The sequence below is a fragment of the Gymnoscopelus braueri genome, assembly GCF_963280865.1.
Source record: "Gymnoscopelus braueri genome assembly, chromosome: 4".
In the NCBI taxonomy this organism is placed as follows: Eukaryota; Metazoa; Chordata; class Actinopteri; order Myctophiformes; family Myctophidae; genus Gymnoscopelus; species Gymnoscopelus braueri.
In genome coordinates, this window is record NC_137605.1 from 15771910 (window position 1) to 15786909 (window position 15000).

The 15000-nt window shown below is 43.3% G+C and overlaps 1 protein-coding gene across 1 annotated transcript in view; it reads right to left on the reverse strand.

The window, feature by feature from the left end:
* LOC308084158 (uncharacterized protein) overlaps positions 1–15000 on the reverse strand; it is a 33330-nt gene that overhangs the window by 2147 nt on the left and 16183 nt on the right. The window contains exons 7-15 of the mRNA XM_080426691.1: positions 14446–14645; positions 12354–12497; positions 11078–11243; positions 10317–10584; positions 9024–9168; positions 7472–7762; positions 6433–6786; positions 4498–4599; positions 2983–3126 (exon numbers count right to left, since the gene is read on the reverse strand). Coding sequence (XP_080282817.1) covers positions 2983–3126; positions 4498–4599; positions 6433–6786; positions 7472–7762; positions 9024–9168; positions 10317–10584; positions 11078–11243; positions 12354–12497; positions 14446–14645 — 1814 coding nt within the window. The remainder of the gene's footprint in view (positions 1–2982; positions 3127–4497; positions 4600–6432; positions 6787–7471; positions 7763–9023; positions 9169–10316; positions 10585–11077; positions 11244–12353; positions 12498–14445; positions 14646–15000) is intronic.

The following is a 15000-nucleotide window of genomic DNA, read 5'->3' on the forward strand; positions in this document are numbered from 1 at the left end:
CTTTCGCCGCAGGCTGAAAACCCACCTCTTCAGGAAACACTACCCTTCCTCTTTGCCTTGCCTACTTGTTGTCAATTAGTTGTACGAGCTCTTGTCTTATTGGATCTTGTTTATTCAATACACTTATTTGTTTTAGCTTTTGCTCATTTGATTTTCCTATTCCTATTTGTCATAGTACTGACATCATAGACCGGCCGCTAGGGCTGAACGATTTTGGGGAAAAATCTAATTGCGATTTTTCTGACTGATATTGCGATTGCGATTTGTTTGCGATTTTTAAATTTTATAAAAAAAATTAAAAAAAAACTTTAATTTTTTTTTAAGTCAAGCTTCAGTTTAGTATTCACTGTGTACGTTTAAAAAGTAATTTGAAGTAATGGAACATTACCAAATGGCATACCATTTATTTACTGTTCTAGATTCTAATAAATAAGGATGAGAACTAAAAGATATGAATTGCTTCATTGCTTCCAACATGTATCTTCCAAGTACTTTTTTTCCCCATGTATATATTTAAACATTTAGCTGGAATAGAAATAGCTTATTTTTGTAAACAACCCAACATTGAACTTGTTAAGTCATTAACTTATGGCTCAAGAAGAGAAGCTTTTTCTGAAATGAAGTTCAATAAATAAAAATAAAATTAAACAAATAATTACCTTTTTGTGTAAACAATTCACAGCAGTGAAATAAGTAGGTATTTCACTTATGGCTAAATAAGCATATTTACTGACAGGGGTTGACACTAAGGTCTCAGAGGCACTTGCCTGTCGGGCAAGTACAGGTAATTGTCTACTTGCCCACAGGTCTTGCCCACTTGCCTGAAAAGTAAATTGTCCTTTATAAAATGATAGGTTAAATTTGAATTACTGTTCAATTTTTTACTTTCTACTTCCGAATTATGGGGCTGCACGAGAAAAAAGTCATACCTCAATATTTATGCCAAATATCTAAATAGCTATGAATATGACTATGGGTTAAAGGTAGGGTAAGTGATATTTTTTGGTTAAAACAAAAAGGCTTTTGTTATGGGTTAAAGCTCCATATTCTGATAGTTAGACCATTTCAGCCAATCAGGAGAGTACCCATCTATCAGCTTCATTTTTATAGTGTTCCAGTTCCAATTTTACATGCTCATTTCTTTGTGTCATCACTTCCAATTTCAATTGTTTAATCTGTATCCTGAGTTCTCTGTCCTGATATCCTGACCTGAAAAGGCATTTTCTGTTTAATAAAGAGCTGGAGAGACATGGAGACTCATGTTACTGAACAAACACTCTATAGCAATGAGTACTATCAGAATATAAAGCTATTTAACACTTATTTTAACAAAAGAAAATCACTTACCCTACCTTTAACACTTGTCATTTTATATTTGTAGTGAAAACAGCACATTATAGGCCAGCAGTGCTCTTATTTTACATTCCACAGACCAGAAGACACTTACTTTTCCATTACTTGACAAAACGCTCTTATTTTGAAGTCCATCGACCAGAAGTCAAGGGTTTACGTTCGTCTGACTTGACACTTGTTAAGCTTTGACCGTTCAATAAACAAACGGAGGTACTGGGCTTGCGCTGCTGTTTTGAACTGATACTGACATAAGGAAGGCTTTACAAGCTTCTTGTATTTTCACACGTCAGTTAGAGACAAGTAGGGAACTGCAGCACATGTGACAAGTCAGCGGGTGTTTTTATTTTATATCGCGGGTGGGATGCAAGCAGCCGTGCTCGTCATCAACTCCACTTTCTCACAAACGTATCACTTCACTCTAGATTCCAAACGTGATTTTGCAACCCAGTGATTTATAACTAGTTGCGTGCCCGTGTCTTCAGTATTATGTGAGCTTGTAGATTAGCTGTTTTCGCCGCGTCGCAGGTTCTGTGTGTGTGTGTGGGGGGGGAGAGAGGGGGAGGGGGAGCGCTCTGGCCACGCTCAAGTGTCTTACAGAAACAATTCCATAGATAGGAGCAACACTACTACTACACTACTTGTGTCGCACCGAAAATAATGTTTTACCGCTACGTGCGGCATCAGGGATTTGCTTAACACGGCCGTTCGACAAACTTTAAATACTCGTAGCCGACGGAGACCTAACTCTAATGAGGGAGAGAGAGAGAGAGAGAGAGAGAGAGAGAGGGGGGGCTCGCTGCCCTCTCGCTCCCTGTAGAGAGAGGCAGGCAGCCACTCTGGAGAGAAGGAGACAAGTCCCGCGGGTGCTCTGGGATTAATATGAATATTAAAATGATTTATTATGATAAAATAAAAAATAAAAAAATCGCGGCCTTTGCGATTAGCTAATCGCGTGGTTTCAAATCGCGATTTCGGTTTGAAAACGATTAATCGTTCAGCCTTACCGGCCGCCAAGTACTACGATAATGGGAACTTCACAAAGTACCCATTACAGGTATTGCATAACCCGTAGTTCCCAACAGGCATAGGCCTAGATGTTGTTGAACATTTTGCTATGAACTGCTGACAGGATGTTGACATGGGTTTCCCACATCTCCTACCGCAGTCGTTCTGAAACGTTTTCAGGTCAAGGACCCCCAAATTGACACTGATTAGCCCGCGGACCCCCATTTGAAAAGATAAGCTAAGAGAAGATTTTTACGGCTCTAGCAGTGATTCTCAAATATTCTAATTTCAAGGACCCCCAGTTTGACGTGCATTAGGCTACGGATCCCCATTTAATGGCATTTCTATCTCTGGGACCCCAATTCATATTGTAAAATCAACGTTAATTTAACTCCGAGTGTACAAATGGAACCAAATGGACCCGTTAGGGTCCATTTGGTTCCATTTGTACAATCTCAGAGTTACAGACCCATAAGGGTCCATTTGGTTCCTATCCATCATTTAGCTGGGGACCCCCTGGAACCCCCTCAAGTACCCCTGAGGGTCCCCGGACCCCACTTTGAGAACCAATGTCCTACCGTAGCAACCAACTACTGTACGGTGAAGTGTGAATTGACACTTTACCTGTGCTTTCTGGATGGCCTCCTGTAGCTCCTCCTCCAAGCTGCGAACACTGGGAGTGGGAGGAGTCTGAACCGGGCTGGCTGTAATCTGAACCGGCAGCTCAAAGTCCTGGCCAATGGGATCGCACGGCTGGCAGCAGAACACCTGATTGGAACACAGTTGACGGGTCACAATGAAGGTAAGGTACTACTGTAAGACACTGTTTCTCAACATCGGGTTCCGGAGACCACGGATGGACCCTAACAGATCCGTAACTCAGTGAAATTAACACTGAGGATTTTTCAGTGTGGATTGGGGTCCCAGAGATAATAAATACAAATAAATATATGTCTTCGTACTGTATATATAATAATCAAATGGTGATTCGTGGCCTAATGTATATCAAACTGGGGGTCCTTGAAATGAAAAAGTTTGACCATTTCTGCTGCTGTAAGGTCATGTGGTCGTGCTGTACATGTAGGGCAATCAGACCCTTTAATAAGACCTTGTTATGTGATTAGGCTAATCTAACAGTACTGTACGTGTGTGTGCATGCCTGCGTGTGTGTGTGTGTGCGTGTGTGTGTGTGTGTGTTAATAGTTTTGCTCTCCTCAGAGACTGAGCAGTCTCCCCTTGGTATATTTCTCTTTTGTGAGGTCAAACAACTTTCTTACATTTACTGTACGTCCCGTTCAGTTACCCTTTAACTGGGTCCTATTTATATGCTTAAACTAATTAGGCACAGGTGTTAATGTGTGTGTGTTTTCCTAAGAGGATGCTGTTCGGCAAACCATAGCATTTTTACTTCATTGTAAGGCCACATGCCTGTGCAACTGTGGCACATTCAGGCAGTGGTGGTGAAAAGTAACTAACTATGCATTTAGTAGTATTTTTACTTTATTTTTGAGTATTCAAATGTTTTGATACTTGATACTTCTACTCCACCACCACTATCTCCTACAATTATTTGAAAACTTTAGTTGCTAGTTACTTTGTAGACTGAGAGAATTATTACAAAACACACATTACCCTATTTTATACTTTGTATATTAGGAAATTAGCCCGTCTACAAGCTCACAACGCGTTGCATCGTGGTGCATTATTAGCTTGTAGATATATATGCTATTTTCAAAAAACGCTTGACAAAATTGGAGTACTTTTAGTTTGGTACTATATATTGTAAGTATAGTACCCTGTTCAGTACCCATTCAGGGCACTGCGGTGCACACTCAAATGAATGCCGTTAGCTAAGTGACTTTATTTTGTTGGCTTTCTTCAAGGAGAGCAGCGGTCTGGGTCTGGGTCTGTAAACGTCTTTATATAGAGAGACACATTTCTGAATTTCTTTTTATTGAGACAGACTAGAAGGAAATGAAAGGTCAGAGAAGCAAACACACCACAGAGAGGGCTCTGGTGGGGTCTGGTGGGGTTAGGAAACATACCATTTCTTCTTCTTTTTTTTTATCGACGTTATATTAACATGAAAATGTTAGTGTTTTCCAAGTATTTGTGGGTTGGTAATGTCAGGGTTTTTACCTGGGTAAAGAGGACTTCTGTCTGTTCGTCGACTGGCTCTATCTTCACTCTGACTCGACCTGGATCCTGTTGCAGGAACGGATGGAGGGCTCCAACACACGACTGCAAAGACAAAACATACAGTATGACTGCTAATGCTTCATATCGGCCTTCCTCATATGACCAGTTGACTCATATATGACCATCACCTCCTGATGTCCCTGTGCCTCATGGGTGTAGGATAGACCTCCTGGTTAGTAATATTGTTTGTGTTTGGGGCGTTCGTGGCTTAGTGGGTAGAGAGTTCGTCTGGTAATCACAAGTTCACCGGTTCACCTCTGGCCCCGGTCTGGGACTCCCTCTTTTTTTGGTGTGTCGCCCAGGTGGCGCCTAAACCCTACCTTTAACTTCACAAACACTATGCCTAAACCTAACCTTAACCCTAACCTCACAAACACTATGCCTAAAACTAACCTAAACCCTAATCCTAACCTCACAAACACTATGCCTAAACCTGACCCTAACCTCACAAACACTATGCCTAACCCTAACCTTAACCCTAACCTCACAAACACTATGCCTAAACCCAACCTTAACCCTAACCTCACAAACACTATGCCTAAACCTAACCTTAACCCTAACCTCACAAACACTATGCCTAAACCCAACCTTAACCCTAACCTCACAAACACTATGCCTAAACCCAACCTTAACCCTAACCTCACAAACACTATGCCTAAACCTAACCTTAACCCTAACCTCACAAACACTATGCCTAAACCTAACCTTAACCCTAACCTCACAAACACTATGCCTAAACCCAACCTTAACCCTAACCTCACAAACACTATGCCTAAACCCAACCTTAACCCTAACCTCACAAACACTATGCCTAAACCTAACCTTAACCCTAACCTCACAAACACTATGCCTAAACCTAACCTTAACCCTAACCTCACAAACACTATGCCTAAACCCAACCTTAACCCTAACCTCACAAACACTATGCCTAAACCCAACCTTAACCCTAACCTCACAAACACTATGCCTAAACCTAACCTTAACCCTAACCTCACAAACACTATGCCTAAACCTAACCTTAACCCTAACCTCACAAACACACTATGCCTAAACCTAACCTTAACCCTAACCTCACAAACACTATGCCTAAACCTAACCTTAACCCTAACCTCACAAACACTATGCCTAAACCTAACCTTAACCCTAACCTCACAAACACTATGCCTAAACCTAACCTTAACCCTAACCTCACAAACACTATGCCTAAACCCAACCTTAACCCTAACCTCACAAACACTATGCCTAAACCCAACCTTAACCCTAACCTCACAAACACTATGCCTAAACCCAACCTTAACCCTAACCTCACAAACACTATGCCTAAACCTAACCTTAACCCTAACCTCACAAACACTATGCCTAAACCCAACCTTAACCCTAACCTCACAAACACTATGCCTAAACCTAACCTTAACCCTAACCTCACAAACACTATGCCTAAACCCAACCTTAACCCTAACCATAACCTCATAAATACTATGCCTAGACCTGACCTTAACCCTAACCTTAACCTCATAAATACTATGCCTAGACCTGACCTTAACCCTAACCTTAACCTCACAAACACTATGCCTAGACCTAACCTTAACCCTAACCCTAACCTCACAGAAACTATGCCTAATCCTAACCTTAACCCTAACCCTAACCTTAACCCTAACCTCACAGGAACTATGCCTAAACCTAACCTCTAAACCACGTCCATCTGGGCGAAACACCGGGAAAAGAGAGAGTCCGGCCCCGGTCTATGTGTTAAAGTGTCCCAAGAGCAAGACACTTAACCAGTTATTGGTTCCATTTGTACACTCTCAGGGTTATGGGGGGGGTCCTTGAAATGAAAAGTTTTGAGAGGGATGTGGATCATGGATTTGTCCTCACCTCTGTCGCTGTGCTGAAAGTGCGGTCCCGGGGTCGGTTCCTCCTCCTCTCCCTCATCGCCTCCTCTAAGCTCAGCTCCATCTGCTGCTCGTGTTCCGTTCTCCAGGGGGCGCCACACTGCTGCAGGGGCGAGGAGGCGGAGCAAGGGGAGGAGGAGGAGGAGAGGGGTAGGCTGGGGCTGGGGGTGCCCGAGGGGGTGCCGGCGGGAGGCGCCAGGAAGACGGCGGCGTTCGCCAGACCGCACTGTTCGCCCGTCACGGTCATCGAAACCGCGTTGGAGAAGCCGGCGAGCATGCCGTGCGGGAGGCCGCCTGGAACACCGCCATTGAGAACTCCGTTGGGAATTCCGCAGGGCTGAACGTAGACCAGGGGTTATTATAGGTAACAAAAATCTTCAAAAATAGTGAAAATATTAATTAAGCCCACAGTGTTGAAGGCTTATGGATCTGCTATTGTTAAAAAATGTCTGAGCTTACTGAATCCTAGCCAGACTAGACTATATCACAACAAAAAACTAAAACTAATTAAAAGAACGGTATACACTTTACAATAATGACCCGTTATAAAGCATTTATAGACGTTTATAAGCAGTTTGTAGACAATAACTGCCAAAGACGTTTATAAACGTCTTTGAGAAATTAGCTGTTGCCTGCCAAAGACGTTTATAAACGTCCAGAAAAAAAGAAAGAAAAAAAAAACTTTTTTCAAAAAAAAAGAAAATCTAAAAAGATTTTCTAATTATTTTGTATTGAACATTTTTCGATATTCAAAACGAATAAGGAGATAACAATTCCGACAAAATCGTTCAAAACCCTGGCAGAGGCTACAGACTGCTCTAAAAAAACTCTGGCAGGGTAAGAGTTAACAAATCATTAACAACCTGTTTGCTGACATTCGGAAATGTCAACAAACAGGTTGTTAATGATTTGTTAATAGTCTACAAACCACTTATAAACGTTTATAAATGCTTTATAACGGGTCATTATTGTAAAGCGCTACCAAAAAAACTAATGAAAAAAAGCAAAACTATAATAATAACCTGGATGTAGACGCGTTGGCTCGGGCTGGACACGGGCGAATCGGGTCCGGAACTAGAGGCCGAGCTGCCGGGACTGTGACTGGGGGGCGGCGGCAGAGATGACGGCGCGGGGGTGGGGGCGGGGGCCAGTTTGTGGGCCGGTGAGGGGAGGAGGGGCTCCAGCTGGCACAGGGGGGTGGGGGTCAGGCAGGTGTGGGGCAGCTGGAAGGGCCGAAGACGCTGCAGCAGGGCCGGCTTGGTGCCGGAGACGGGCAGACCGCGCTTCCTCAGCTGCTGACGTAACTCTGACACCTGAGGGGGGGGGGGGGGGAGGGGGGAGAAATGGACGGCGGACAGAGGGGGGTGAGAGGTGTGGGGGAGGAAGGGGTGACAGTGGAAGGGGCAGGGGGTCAAGTGAGGTTAACATTCACATTTCTGCCAAGAGCAGTTTTTCCTTTTCACATGGCTGTTGACCACTTAAACCAGATCGACAAGCTCGCAACGCGTTGCGAGCTTGTCGATCGGACATTTTCAGCTAAAGCTTTTCCCACAATAACAGAAAAACAGAAAAGATCCTAGTATAGAGTCCTGAAGGACTCCGGTCAACCATACGTAGGGTTTAAGTGGTTAAAGCCTAGTTCAGACCAAAGACTTTTGCGACGAGACGAAACAGCTTTTAAGCCCCGATTTACATAATACTGTTGAATGACGGATCAATAAATTAAGCATTAGAACCATAGAGGTATAATATAACTAGAGGGCGGATTGCCTCGCCCCGACCAGCTATTCATTTCAATGAAAGTGCTCAGTGGCGTTTTGAAGGACCCGGAAGTCTGCCGGAAGTAGAAATGTTGGGTCGATATTGGGTCGTTTCGAGCAGCCATAGAGTTATGAGCAGGCGCACTAGTCCTTTTTGCGTCCTACGTCACAAACTACCTCCATGAACGATACCGTGTGTCGAGCCATGAACGCGAGATATTTATTAAATACAATCGAGATGCATATTTATATGTAAATGCATATGTATTTATGTATAATATGTTTATATATTTATATTATATTATATATATTTATATATTTTTTTGCTCGTGCAAATGTATTTCTCCCCGACTGCAGTTCCAGCTTTGGCCACTGGGGTGGCAGCTTCAATGTTTCTCAGCAACTCTGGGGGCCTGATTAGAACGTTACGGAGATGAATCGCAGCGGTCTGAGTTAGTCTTTACAGCTCTACATGCTGGTGACATTTAGATGTACTTTAGTTCACAATAGCGCATGATGGGATGGGAACTCTGTGCTAACTAAGGACCGGGAGTGTTGTTTATTTCCTGTGTGGACCTGCAAACCCTTTGAGACTGTAACGGTGATAAAAGGCTGCACAAATAAAACATATTTATTCACATAGCCCTTTATCACTTACTCATATTATGAGTAAGTAGCCAACAGGCACGTGTTGGATAGGAATCAGCCTATCCTCAAGATAAGCGGAGAAAATAGTAAAAGTACAGCAGTACATACAGTATAAAAAAAGCTCTGATAAGGTGTTTGACCTCCAGGCGGCTGCGGTCTGTCTTACCGTTAGGTCGACGAGGTTAGCAGGCAGCAGCTCGGGCTTCGGGGCGGCGCTTTGATCCGCCGGCGTGTGGCTTGTTCTCGCGGCGACAGGCTGGGGGTTCTGGGGCATCGCCCCGGAGAACCGGACCATCTGATTGGCTTCTCCGCTGCAGATGGCAAAGGAAAATGAAATCTCGTCATCTTGATGAGCACAAAAATAGCAGATATACAAGCTCATAGCGCGGCACCGAGTGCCGCGCTATGAGCTTGTAGATCTGCTATTTTTGAAAAATCTAGAAAATGTGTGCAAATTAATATATTTATATTCTTTTCAAGCGAACATTTTTAACTCAAATATTTGCTTCTGGAAGGTCCCTGGAACAACATATTTTGAGATGGGGGTCGGCAGCCAAAAACATATAATTTTGGGGGGTCCTTGACATGAAAAGGTTTGAGAACCACCGATATAGAAACATACGTTTTTCAGAAAACTGTTAGGCTTTAGAAGACATACAGTAAGTAAGAATCGGCCTCAGGTCTTAATGGGTTAACTAAATCCTGCCACCCCTCCTCTCAGCTCTTGTTGCCCATTTCTTGTCCTCGTAGCCTCTCTTACTTAATTGAGCATTTTAGGATCAAAATATTGCATTAATATTGCCTATAGTGTCAACTAATGGTTCTGATCATTGTACTCCATCTCCCCGCGGCGCTACATCGGAGGAGTAGAGGTCAAGATGGTCTCATGCTTTAAAGACCGACAGATAACGTCCCCGGGAGCAACAACAAACGTTGTCATGACTGTTTGTGTTTTATTTATATGCTGTAATTGAGGCATAATTCTTTTGTCTTTGTTCTTTTTCGTCTGATACAGAGATCTAAAAATACAGAGATCTGATACAGAGCGCTTTAAGCTTCTGTAGGCCCATTTTATTTTATCTCACTGTAAAAAAAAAAAAGTAATTTGTCTCTTTTTCATGTTTTTATCCTTTTAGCAGTGCAATGCTTCATCACTGTCCTGTGTTTTATCACATGGAAATGTAGATCGCTGGCTTCCTTTAAAACAGCCCTGAAAATTCACCTTTCAGGAGGCCAAAGGGGGACGTAGTACCACTTCTCCCTAGACGACCACCCTTCCCCCTTTCCTTTGACTCTCACCCCCCCCCCCCCCCCCCATTGTTTTTCCGACTCTGTACATATTGTGTTTTTTTCCTGTATTTTGTGATGATATTGAACTGTTTTACATTTCTGCCTAATAAATTATTCAATCAATCAATCATACGTGAATGAGGTCAAACTGAACTGAACGACTGCATACCTGGGCACAGCATTAGCTGGATGCTGCTGCTGTGTTGGCTGTTGTTGTTGTTGTTGTTGTTGTTGTTGTTGTTGTTGTTGCTGTTGTTGCTGTTGTTGCTGTTGCTGTTGTTGTTGCTGTTGTTGCTGTTGCTGTTGTTGCTGCTGTTGTTGTTGCTGGTTCTGGAGGATTTGCAGCTGCAGGAACACCTGCTGTTTCTGCAGGAGATGAGAGTAGGCGGGGTCGATGGGCTGGGCAGAGGTGGGGCTCTTCTTACTGGCCCCTCCCACTAGAGGAAACGACAATGAAACAGATTTATTTAAATGGGATATTTATAACTTTTTTAGGAAAACAAATAACTAAGACTAAAATAACAAACATTTTATGAAAAGATATTTGTAGAATAATACATTGCTATCCCAAAATAATAGTGTTTTTTGTTAGATATTTTTTAATAACATTTTGACACAGTTGGTCCATACCAGTCAAGTGTTTACATTTTGATGTTTACATTTGCCTGTTGCTACGACACTGACCAATCATAGAGTATCACTTCCCTCCCAAGCTGTGGGATATCTCCAAAGTAGACTATATCACCTATTTATTTGTTAGACATTGCCATCACACCACAATTACCAGTCTTGATGACTTTGAGAACAAAATACTTTCACCCGTTATTTAACAATAACTAATTGTCTAAAACATCACCATAGTTGCCAGTGCACATAGTTTATGAATGCTGTTGGAGCAGTATACAGCAGCATGTGGGCTTGGTAGCGTACCTGCAGTCCCAGAGCCAACTCTCTGGTCAGGAGGAATGTACTGGTGGTATTTGAGTTTCCTCATCTTGGGTTTGGTCTCCCGCGGTTTCCGCGGGCGGGGAAGGCGGGTGGAGGCGAGGGAGGAGGTCAGGGTGTTGGAGGCCGAGGGGCTGGGCGGCCGAGCTGTCTGAAAGGACCAAGGAATGGAGAGAAGGTGTTAATTAACCATATTAAAAATGGAATAACCAAATTAAATCAAGTTAATTGACCGGGGGGCCTTCCCTCTGCACCAAATCTCTTCCCAGAATAGGGATGCTAGGGTTCACGTGAGTGACGTGACGGCACTATTATTATAGGCATTCATCTGTAAATGTGTAAAGTCATCCAATAATAACTCTTAATAAATATTGATATGTAACCCCACTGCGGTACTGTATGTTCTCAGCGCCAGAAGGTAATATACACCAGAAAACGTCATGTCAGGTCATGTCATATTGTGTGAGTCAACGTGATTTATGTCAAGGTCTTATCCTGATATGAAATGCGAATGCGAGACCTGAGCCAACACACCGATATGTAGCTGACAGTGTGTGTGTGTGTGTGTGTGTGTGTGTGTGTGTGTGTGTGTGTGTGTGTGTGTGTGTGTGTGTGTGTGTGTGTGTGTGTGTGTGTGTGTGTGTGTGTGTGTGTGTGTGTGTGTGTGTGTGTGTGTGTGTGTGTGTGTGTGTGTGTGTGTGTGCGCGCCCTGGGATCGAGCCCCTACATGAATTGTGTGCATTGACAGTAATGAATGCAGAGGGGTCACAGATCTCTGACTGACCTGACCTTTGGGTTTAAATGAAAAACATGAGCTGTGTTGTTGCACGTCCATCATCGCTCAAAGAAACAAATGACAACGTTGTTTCTATGTTCTGTGTTTCGCACCGTTTAATTTTTTCTCTCTTAAACATGTGCATACTATGAGCTCGGCCCTGGGCTCCCTAGCTAAGCTGGTGGGGGGAGTGTAGCGCACAGGATCGTTTCGAAAATTGGCACCGGGTGAATTTTTTTTGGGGATAATTTATATTTTTTAAATAAAAAAAAAACATATATATCTGGAGGATTAATGGGTACAGTAGGTAGGTAGGTAGACAGACAGACAGTAAAATAAATAAACATTTCTGACCGACAGACTGACCCGAGTGGCTTACAGCACTATTTTCACATGCCCAAAAGTGGGGGACGCCAAGTTAAAAGTGGTTCAAAAAGACAGGCTGAAAACCCATCTCCTGCGCCTCCTAACAAGCCGCTAGGTTACCTTTGGCAGCAGGGGCGTGGCCGAGGAGGAGGTCACGTACATTCCGTTGGGTCTCCCGGTCGTTGCCGTGGAGGTCGCTTCGCCCAGCGTCATGCTCATTGGCTGGCCGGTGCCCTCGGTTGCCGGGAGCAACACCAAAGCCGACTGAAAGGCAAAGCAAAGAAAAGAGAGAGAGAGAGAGAGAGAGAGAGAGAGAGAGAAAGAGAGAGAGAGAGAGAATGTCAGAGTGACACCATGAGCCTATATTAATACACCTGTCTGTCTGCTAACATTTACTCTCTAGCCAGTGTGCTCCGGATATCTAATGCTCATCAGGACCCCTTCACAGATAGTCATTTATTAGTACAGTGTTTCTCTTTGTTTCCTTTCAAGGACGACCTCCAGTTTGATACGCATGTAGGCCACAGAACCCCAGTTGATACTTTTGTTTTCATCTCTGGGGACCCCAATCTACACTGTAAAATCCTCAGTGTCAATTTCGCTCCGACAGAGTACAAATGGAACCAAATGGACCCATAAAGGGTCCATTTGGATCATAGCTATACAGTCATGTGACTCGGGACCCCCAGCTGGAACCCCCTCAAGGAACCCTGGGGGTCCCCAGACCCCACTTTGAGAACCACGCCTTAGTCCGTGTGAGCTTTTCCGAAAGGGCAATTCGACACAAAGCCAGGATAATTGCTAGGAATCGAACTGGGAACACAGACGGTCTCTCTACCTCCTGATAAGCCACTGTCACCCACCCACCCTCTCTCTGCATTTAATGTCATTGATTCTGACTGTTCAGTACAGTCAGACAAATGCAGTAACTATACATTTTTGGAGACACTGACTTATTTAGGGGAATAAACAATGACCTTATGAACAGATGTATGATTAGTGCAATCTCACTTGCATACTGATAACCTATTTGTCTGGCCAGTTGAAACTAAGGAAGCTTCAATACGAATCTAAATTGAATCAAAATTGACATTAATTCAGTGAATCGAAACTACAAGCAGGATCGTGGTTCTCGTTATTTCGTTCTGTTAATCATGCATGCGCACGTCCAAGGGAAGCCACGAGGCTGTTAATATGTTAAACTTTTCATTATTCGAGATTCTCATTTGTTATTTATAAATGTTATTATTCAAATAAAGGTAGGTATTGAGAAACAAGTGATTTTCTTTGCAAATCAAGACTCAATAGCCAAAATGAATAATGATATAGCCGTCAGTGCTAGAAAAAACTGTTTTAATAAAAAATCAATTTGAATCGTGACCTTAAAATCGAAAGTCAAATAGAAACGTTGGATCACGCAAATCGTGACACCCCTGGTTGAAACACTTTCAACAGGGTCCTCAGAGTTACTATAGGGGGTCCGCCAAATCTTTGTGTGATAGGATTTTTTATTCTACCTTAACCACTTGAACCCTATAGCATCCCTTTTCTGAGGAGAACTTTAGCCAAAAATAGCCGATCTACAAGCTCACAAAGCCTCGCGCTGCGAGGCTTTGTGAGCTTGTAGATCGGCTATTTTTGGCAAAGAGGCAGAGGTGTCCTTGGGGGAGCTAGGGGGTCCTTGGCCTGAAAACGTTGAAGACCTCTGCTTTAAAGTATTTTTTTTTATCACACATAGGCTTTTGACTTTGCCTCGTTATGGTTTTAACCCATTGAGACCTGAAGCCGATTCTACATGTCTCCTAAATCTCAACAGTTTTCTGAAAAACGTATGTTTCTATATCAGTGGTGCTCAATCTTTTTCATGTCAAGGACCCCCAAAATTATATCTATTTGGCCACGGACCCCCATCAAAATATTCTGTTCCAGGGACCCCCAGAAGCAAAGATTTTAGTTAAAAATGTTCGCTTTAAAAATATATTATGTTCAAAGATTTGCACACATTTTCACGATTTTTTTAAAATAGCAGATATACAAGCTCGTAGCGCGGCACTCGGTGCCGCGCTATGAGCTTGTAGATCTGCTATTTCTGAATAGCCTAAAGTGTAAAATAATGCTTTTTAGCTCAAATCTAAAAATGACACAGTTCCAGGTATTAATGGGTTAATGCCCTTCGGGGTGTCCCCTTTAAACCCAAATCTGCCATCTTCACCTGAGCGTGACTCGGACTGTGGCTGAGGGGCGGGCCCGCGGGTGACAAGTCACTCAGTAATTGGTCACCCGGGAGCCCCGGCGAGCAGGAGAAGGCTGGCGACCGGTGGAGGAGGAGGCCATGCTCGGCGGAGGAGGAGGAGGAGCAGGACGAGATGTCATCTTCGAAGACATCAGAGGACAGAGGGTAGGAGACAGGACCTGAGGAGAGGAGGGAAGGAAGGAAGGAAAGGTTACAAAGCGGAGCTGAGAGAGAAGGTGACTTGGAGTGTGTGGTACAGGAACTTTTGCGCGCATGTGTGTGTGCGTGTGTGTGTGTGTGCACGCATATGCATTGTGTTGATTTTGACAGCAGTTTTAGTCATATTTTAGTACATCTGAAATGTTTTCGTTTTTGTCTAATCTTAGTCGACTAAATATCATAAGATTTTAGTCGACTAAATCTACAGTTGATTTAGTCGACTATAATGTATTTTGGCGGTGCCTTGATGGCGTCGTAATGGTTGATTTTACACTTGGTTGCATGCTGAAAATAGCCGATCTACAAGCTCACAAC